Raw genomic sequence first — 8,417 nt, forward strand, 5'->3', positions numbered from 1 at the left:
GGCAGAGAGAGAGAGGGAGAGGCAGAGAGAGAGAGGGAGAGGCAGAGAGAGAGAGGGAGAGGCAGAGAGAGAGAGGGAGAGGCAGAGAGAGAGAGGGAGAGGCAGAGAGAGAGAGAGGGAGAGCAGAGAGGGAGAGGCAGAGAGAGAGGGAGAGGCAGAGAGAGAGGGGGAGAGGCAGAGAGGGAGGGGGAGGCGCAGAGAGGGAGAGAGAGAGAGAGAGGGAGAGGGAGAGACAGGGAGAGGGGCGGAGAGGTTTAGGGAGGGAATTCCAGAGCTCAGGGCCCCCAGGCAGCTGAAGGCACGGCCGCCAATGGTGGAGCGATGGGAATCGTGGGATGGTCAAGCGGCCGGAATTGAAGTCCAGATAAAACATCTGCCCAGCAACACCCTATCTCTCAAATCACACAGCCAGGGGTTGGGGTCTTTCAGTGAAACCACTGCTGACACAGGAGAGACTGGAGTACCTTCAAATACCCCTGAACAGGAGGAGGCCATTCAGCCCCTCTAGCCTATTCCACCATTCAGCCAGATCACGGCTGACCTGTATCTTAACTGCATCCGGCCACCTTGGTTCCATAGCCCTTAATCCCCAAATCTATCCACCTCCATTTGGAAATTTCCGATTGATCCCCTCCCCCCGTCGACAGCTTTTTTTGGGGGGGGAGAGAGTTCCAGATTCCCGCTCCCCCCTGTGTGTGTGTGTGTGAAGTGCTTCCTGACATCCCCCCTGAACGGGCCTGGCTCCCATTTTAAGCTTCTGCCCCTTGTTCTGGACTCCCCACCCCCACCAGAGGAAACAGTTTCTCTCCATCGACCCCCATCGAATCCTTTAATCGTCATAAACCCCCCCCTCGATTCGATCGCCCCTTAAATCTTCCACACTCGAGGAGGGCGATGGACGACGCGAGGCCCCCGTGATGAAGGCCTCTGGGAGTTGGCGACCCTAGGACGGCCTGTCGCTTAGGGTTACGGGCACCTCGAGCAAGGCCCAGGCTCGGGGGCCTCGCCCGAAAAAAAGCAGGCCCGAGTCCCAGGCTTCGCAAGAGAGAGAGAGAGAGAGAGAGAGGGAGGGAGAGTCATTGCCCAACCCGGGTGGTTACCAGGCAACGGCAGCTCAGGCAGACGGCCTGTTCGAACTCGCCCGGGCTCCAAGGAATTCCCAGTCGGTTGCGACACCAGAGGGAGTAGGCCCGAGGCCTTTTCGTCGGCCTCCCCACCGGAATGTCAAGAATGCTTCTCTCGGGCTGACCACACCTTCAGGCCTCACGTCACACACACCCCACCCCCCACCCCGAACCACTTCACCACAAAGATAAATACTTCTTATTCCACCCCCCCCACCCCCCATCCCACCCACCCACCCACCCACCCCCTCTCCCGGGAGTGTAGTCACCATCATATCCCATATTGCCACAGCGGGCACCCTTCCCTGAGGGTACCCACGCACCCCCCACCCCTCCCCTGCCAACTGCAGCGGGTCAAGGCAGCAGCTCGGCACCCGCCTGGTCAAGGGGAGGGGGGGCAATTAGGGACGGGCAAAGAGGCGGAAGGAAAAGCGCTCGCTCGGGCCTGCGAAGCGCTTCGGTTAGGGTGGTGAGGGGGGGGGAACGTCCAGAGGTCATGGCCGACGCTACAGGAATAAGATCGCGACAAAAAAAACCTCTCTCCCCGACTCGCGGACGAACCAGATGAAAAAGGCCCCCCGAAGCCTTCCCCGAAACGAAAGGTGCCGACCGATCGCTAAAAGCCTCAGCACTCCTGGAATTCGACAGCCCGCAGACACGGGGTCAGGTGGACGCGCTCTTCCCCAGCCCGCGGACACGGGGTCAGGTGGACGCGCTCTTCCCCAGCCCGCGGACACGGGGTCAGGTGGACGCGCTCTTCCCCAGCCCGCGGACACGGGGTCAGGTGGACGCGCTCTTCCCCAGCCCGCGGACACGGGGTCAGGTGGACGCGCTCTTCCCGGAGTTTTTGAACACTGGGCCCTTCCAAAGGATTATTATGTTTTAAAAATTCATTTATGGGACCCGGGCCCCATCCCCCCCCCCATCATTGAATGCGACACAGGAGGCCATTCGGCCCATCGCGCCTGTGCCGGCCCTCTGAAAGATCTATCCGATTAGCCCCACATCCGCCCCCCCCTTTTCCTCTTTTCCTCCCCCATATCCCTGCAAATGTTCCCCCCCTTCCAGTATTTATCCGATTCCCCCCCCCTTTTGAAAGTTCCTATTGAATCTGCTTCCACCGCCCTTTCAGGCAGCGCCTTCCAGATCACAACAACTCGCTGTGTAAATAAAAAACAAATTCTCCTCATCTCCCCCTCTGGTTCTTTCCCCGATTCTCTTCAATCTGTGTCCCCTCTGGTTACCGACCCTCCTGCCCAGTGGAAACAGTTTCTCCTTATTGACTCGGTCCTAAACCCCCTTCCTGATTTTGAACGCCTCGATTCAATCTCCCCCCCTCCCTTAACCTCCGACACCCCTACCTGCAAACGTCCGGGCCTCATCTGTAGGGACAGCCCGCAAATGCCTCAAGTCGCTCTTGTTGCCGACCAGCATAATGACGATGTTGGAGTCAGCGTGGTCGCGCAGCTCCTTCAACCAACGCTCCATGTTCTCGTAGGTCAGGTGCTTGGCAATGTCGTATACCACGAGTGCTCCTACTGCCCCTCGGTAATACCTACAGGCAGACACGTAGGTATTTAACAGGAACCAAGGCCCATTCCCCTCCCCTCCCCTCCCCAACCAGGCCATAACGCGGACTTGTTGTCTTTTTATCCCTTCGTGGGGATGTGGGGGTCGCTGGCTAGGCCGGCGCTTACTGCCCCTCGTTCAGAGGGGTGTTTTTAAGAGCCGGCCTCACGGCTGTGGGGTCTGGAGTCACGTGTAGCCCAGACCGGGTCAGGACGGCAGATTTCCTTCCCCCACCCCACCACTAAAAGGACGTTAGTGAATTTTACAACAATCGATGACGGTTTCATGCTCATCTTCGGACTTTTAATTCCAGGTTTTTTTTTTTAATTGAATTCAAATTCCACCATCTGCCCGGGTGAGATTCGAACCCGGGTCCCTGCAGCCTTACCCTGGGTCTCTGGGTTACTAGCCCAGTGACGATACCGCCACGACCCACTCCCCATTACCGAGATCCCAAAGTCCCTGTAAACACACAAGACATTGTTACCTCACATTCACTCTTTGCAAACCCTCCTCTTCCAGAAGAAATTTGGACTGTCCCCATTGCAAACTACCCCCCCCCAAAGAAATTTGGACTGTCCCCATTGCAAACTACCCCCCCCAAAGAAATTTGGACTGTCCCCATTGTGAACTACCCCCCCCCAAAGAAATTTGGACTGTCCCCATTGTGAACTACCCCCCCCCCCAAAGAAATTTGGACTGTCCCCATTGTGAACTACCCCCCCCCAAAGAAATTTGGACTGTCCCCATTGTGAACTACCCCACCCCAGAAGAAATTTGGACTGTCCCCATCGTGAACTACCCCCCCCACCAGAAGAAATTTGGACTGTCCCCATCGTGAACTACCCCCCATCAGAGAAGAAATTTGGACTGTCCCCATCGTGAACTACCCCTCCCCATCACAGAAGAAATTTGGACTGCCCCCATCGTGAACTACCCCCCCCCACCAGAAGAAATTTGGACTGTCCCCATCGTGAACTACCCCCCCATCAGAGAAGAAATTTGGACTGTCCCCATCATGAACTACCCCCCCCAGAAGAAATTTGGACTGTCCCTATCGTGAACTACCCCCCCATCACAGAAGAAATTTGGACTGCCCCCATCGTAAACTACTCCCCCCATCACAGAAGAAATTTGGACTGCCCCCATCGTAAACTACTCCCCCCATCACAGAAGAAATTTGGACTGCCCCCATCGTAAACTACTCCCCCCATCACAGAAGAAATTTGGACTGTCCCCATCATGAACTACCCCCCCCCCACCAGAAGAAATTTGGACTGTCCCCAGCGTGAACTACCCCCCCCCATCACAGAAGAAATTTGGACTGTCCCCAGCGTGAACTACCCCCACCCCCCCCGAAGAAATTTGGACTGTCCCCATTGCGAACCTCCCCTTTCCAGAAAAAATTTTGGACTGTCCCCATCATGAACTACGCCCCCCCCAGATGAAATTTGGACTGTCCCCATCGTGAACTACGCCCCCCCCCAGATGAAATTTGGACTGTCCCCATCGTGAACTACGCCCCCCCCAGATGAAATTTGGACTGTCCCCATCGTGAACTACGCCCCCCCCCAGATGAAATTTGGACTGTCCCCATCGTGAACTACGAGCCCCCCAGATGAAATTTGGACTGTCCCCATTGTGAACCCTGCCCTCCCCCCAACTGCCCCCCACAGAAGAAATTTGGACTGTCCCCATCCTGAGCCCCCCCCCCCCCCCCACCCAACAGAAGGAACCCAGCCTGTTGCCCTCGAGCCCCGTCCCCAATCTGGAAAACAGTCCCAGAGCGAGAGGACGTGGATCTTGTTACCGGGAGACCGTCTGTCGAAGATTCTCCTCTCGCACTCATCAGGACAGGGAGCAAGAATACCAAATTTCAGAGGGAGCGACAATTCATACGGCTCAAGAAACGGGTGCCGATTGGTCGGAAAGTCAACTCCGATTGGTCGAGACGCTGCCGTGGGGAATGCGCCGGGGGGCCGACGGTGCCCCACTTTTGCTTAATTCAACCAAAAAGGCCTGGGCAGGTTCCTTTTGCTTCCGGAGGACAGGTCCCTGTGGAGGAACACACACACACGCAGCTTCTAGCACATATAAGTGAGCTACATTGGCGGCCCGGCCGATAACCTTAACTCGGCGCGTTAGCGTGATGCTCGGCGCACTCGGGAGTGAGCAGCCAGTGCTGGCCGACCGTCGGACTCTCCTCCGAACGTCAGGCATCTTTTTGTGAGGGCCGAGTGTGGTCAGTACCCTGACTATGGGAGGGGGGTGGGGTGTGCTGTTCGATACGATCCGATCTGCCAGTGGCATAGCGCCAGGACCGTCCACGTACCCTCAACTACTCGAGGTGTCAGCTGTGGCTCAGTTCATAGCACCCTCGCCTTTGAATCAGAGGGTTGCGGGTTCATGTCCCACTCCCGGAAACCAAGAACTGTGATTGTACTCGAAAGAGTTACATGCGATCTGTTGATAACTCGAAAGAGTTACATGCGATCTGTTGATAACTCGAAAGAGTTACATGCGATCTGTTGATAACTCGAAAGAGTTACCCTCAATTACTCGAGTCTCCACTGCAACGCCTCGACCCGAGTCACCTTGCCAACCTGTTCCGATCCGGTACAAACCGATGCTTCCCCACACCCCACCCCCCCTACAAAATTTGACATTCATGCAGGATGAAGGAACCGAATTATTGTCCCTTCTTTTAAAAATCGTGCTCTAGCGCCGTTTGTTTCCAGGGCCGGGTCAGGCAACACCTTCTGCGCTCTTCAGGAGACCGGCCGGCCTTAAACCAGGCAGGAGAGAGAGGAGTGTTTTTTACAATTGGCGACACACCCCCCACCCCCTGCGCTCTCTCTCTCTCTCTCTCTCTCCCTCTCTCTCTCTCTCTCACTCTCTCCTCCAGCAAGTGCCACAGCCCCAAGTTATCTGGGCCCGGCCCTGCTCCGAGGCTAATCTGGGCAGGGTTCACACTGCTGAATGTTTACCAGCCGCACCCAGTGTCAGAGCGCTGCCCTTGGACTTAGGGAATCAGCGCCCCGGGGACCTGGGAGTACAGCAGGGGGACACTCCCCTTCCTTCACCCAGTCCGCAGGGGGATTCGGGCGCCAGTCGGCCGGTCAGCAAAGCAGAGGCACAATTTGGCTTTGATGTTCCTCTACCCCCACCCACCTCCCCACCCACCCACCCCACCCCACCCCCCACCCACACACAGAAGGAAACCCAATCTCCAGGTGCCCTGTACTGCTGCTGTAATAAAGACCTGGGAGAGGCAGGTAGCCGCTCGATAACAGACAAGTACACAGCTCCACACCCACGCCCCCGAGGTTATCACATTCCTTAACACCCGGGAGGTCAACGGGACTCACTTTAAACCCCCCCCACCCACCACCGCCACCGCCGCCGGCGATTAGACAGACTTGCATTTGCCTAGCGCCCTTCACCGCCTCAGGACGCAACCCCTCCCGCAACACTTGCGAATCCGAATCCGAGGGTCACCCACCGGTTGTAATGTCGGGGAACGCGCCAGCCAAATTTGCACACAGCAAGATCCCACCGGGCGGATCGACGTTTGCCGGGTGAGGGAGGAGAGGGAAGCTAAGGGCCCCCCGACCCCGGAGGATCAGCCGGGAGTCCGGCCAATGGCGGAGCAGGATCGAGGGGCCCACTCCCACTCCGTGTGTTTGTATATAACGGTGACGGGATATCGGCCCAGAGCGTCTGGTTTCAGGGAGCGTTATTGGGCCCCAGGACATTTCCCCAAACACCCTCCCCCCACCCAACCCCCTCCACCCTTCCTCCACCCCACCCCCACCCCCTCCCCACCCCCTCCCCACCCAACCCCCTCCCCACCCAACCCCCTCTCCACCCAACCCTCCCTCCACCCAACCCCCACCCCCTCCACCCTCCCTCCACCCAACCCCCACCCCCTCCACCACCCAACCCCCACCCCCTCTACCCTTCCTCCACCCAACCCTCCTCCCCTCCACCCTTCCTCTACCCAACCCCCCCTCCTCCACCCAACCCCCTTCCCCTCCACCCTCCCTCCACCCAACCCCCACCCCCTCCACCCTCCCTCCACCCAACCCCCACCCCCTCCACCACCCAACCCCCACCCCCTCTACCCTTCCTCCACCCAACCCTCCTCCCCTCCACCCTTCCTCTACCCAACCCCCCCTCCTCCACCCAACCCCCTTCCCCTCCAACCTCTCCACCCAACCCCCTTCCCCTCCAACCTCTCCACCCAACCACACCCCCCCCAGCCCAACCCCACCCTCCAACAGTAGACCACAAGGGCAGACAGAGGCCTGGGATTTAGTGTCTCACCCGGAAAGGCCGACCCTCCCCCCCCCCACCCAGCGCCCACCCTCCAAAATCTGGGAATATAAAGCGAGTCTCAGTGAGGGTGACCATGACGACCATCATCGATTGTCATAAAAACCCCCATCTGGGTCACTAATGCCCCCTTTAGGGAGGGAAATCTGCCCTCCTTACCCGGTCTGGCCTACACGTAACTCCAGACCCCAACAGCCCCGTGGTCGACTCTTAAACTGCACCCCCACCCCTGAAATGGCCGAGTGAGACCCTCAGTTCCGGGGGGCAGTTAGGGACGGGCAACAAACACTGGTCTCGCCCACATCCCTGGGAAGGAATAAAAGGGTGGGGGGGGAGTGGTGGTGAGAGGCCTGGAGTCACACGTTGGCCGGACCCGGGTAAGGGACGTTTAGAGAACCAAACGCGGAGAGGCCGTGGCCGGGCCAGCGAACGTGGGACCGACAGGAGGCGGGAGGAGGCCGCGAAGGGACGGAGAGCGGCGGAGCAGGCTTGGGGCCTACTCCCCGGCGAGGACGGGCACTCACGCGGACGTGATGGCTCGGTAACGCTCCTGCCCGGCCGTGTCCCAGATCTGGGCCTTCACCGTCTTGTTCTCCACCCGGATGCTCCTCGTGGCGAACTCCACCCCGATCGTGCTCTTGCTCTCCAGGTTGAACTCGTTGCGCGTGAAGCGGGACAAGAGGTTGCTCTTGCCCACGCCAGAATCGCCAATCAGGACGACTGAGGAAGGAGGGAGGGAGGGAGGGAGAGAGAGAGAGAGAGACGGGTGTGAGAATTAGAGAGATAGAGAGAAATAAAAACAACCACACAAACCACAAAGTCAACCTTCCAAAATGGCCAAGGCTTACAGGGGTGCATTATGGGATTTTTAGGCCCCCCCCCCCACCGCCCCCCACACACAACCCCCGTGCCTCAAGCGGCTTGCCCTTTCACCTCTGGGTCGCACGGTCAAGGGGTCCGAGCCCCACCACCCAGGCCGACAGCCCCAGGGAGCACCGCACTGCCAGGCGAGACGTCAAGCCTGAGGCCTGTCCGCCCTCCTTCTCCCCTCCCCCGCACCCCCTCCTCCAAACCCCCCCATCCTCCGAGGTAGGTGTAAAAATTCCGTTGGCCGGTATGGGAATTTCCCTGGTGTCCCGGGTCCCCGCTTATCCCCCCCCCACCCCCACCACCCCAGTCAGCATCATTAAAACAGATCGTCTGCTCGTGGGATCTTGCTGTGCACTAATCCACTCCCACATTACAGCGGGGGGCTACGCTCCCGAAGTACTTCACTGGCCACAAAGCACCTCGAGGCATCCTGAGGATGTGAAAGGCACTAAAGAAACGCAAGTCTCTCTCTCTCTCTCTCTGGGTGCGGAGGGAGATTGACCCCGAATGGGAGCAGGG

General features: G+C 58.6%; 1 protein-coding gene across 1 annotated transcript; it reads right to left on the reverse strand.

Annotated features, from left to right (window-relative positions):
* Nucleotides 1-2,485: 2,485 nt before the first annotated feature.
* Nucleotides 2,486-7,748, reverse strand: LOC144678552 (ras-related protein Rab-11A; the record flags this gene model as incomplete). Its single annotated transcript, XM_078538301.1, has 2 exons — nucleotides 2,486-2,679; nucleotides 7,553-7,748. Coding segments are annotated over 2 exons (390 nt in total), but the record flags the coding sequence as incomplete, so codon positions are not given.
* Between the last annotated feature and the right edge of the window lie 669 nt (nucleotides 7,749-8,417).

This window comes from Cetorhinus maximus, unplaced genomic scaffold (genome assembly GCF_964194155.1).
Source record: "Cetorhinus maximus unplaced genomic scaffold, sCetMax3.hap1.1 HAP1_SCAFFOLD_4612, whole genome shotgun sequence".
Lineage (NCBI taxonomy): Eukaryota > Metazoa > Chordata > Chondrichthyes > Lamniformes > Cetorhinidae > Cetorhinus > Cetorhinus maximus.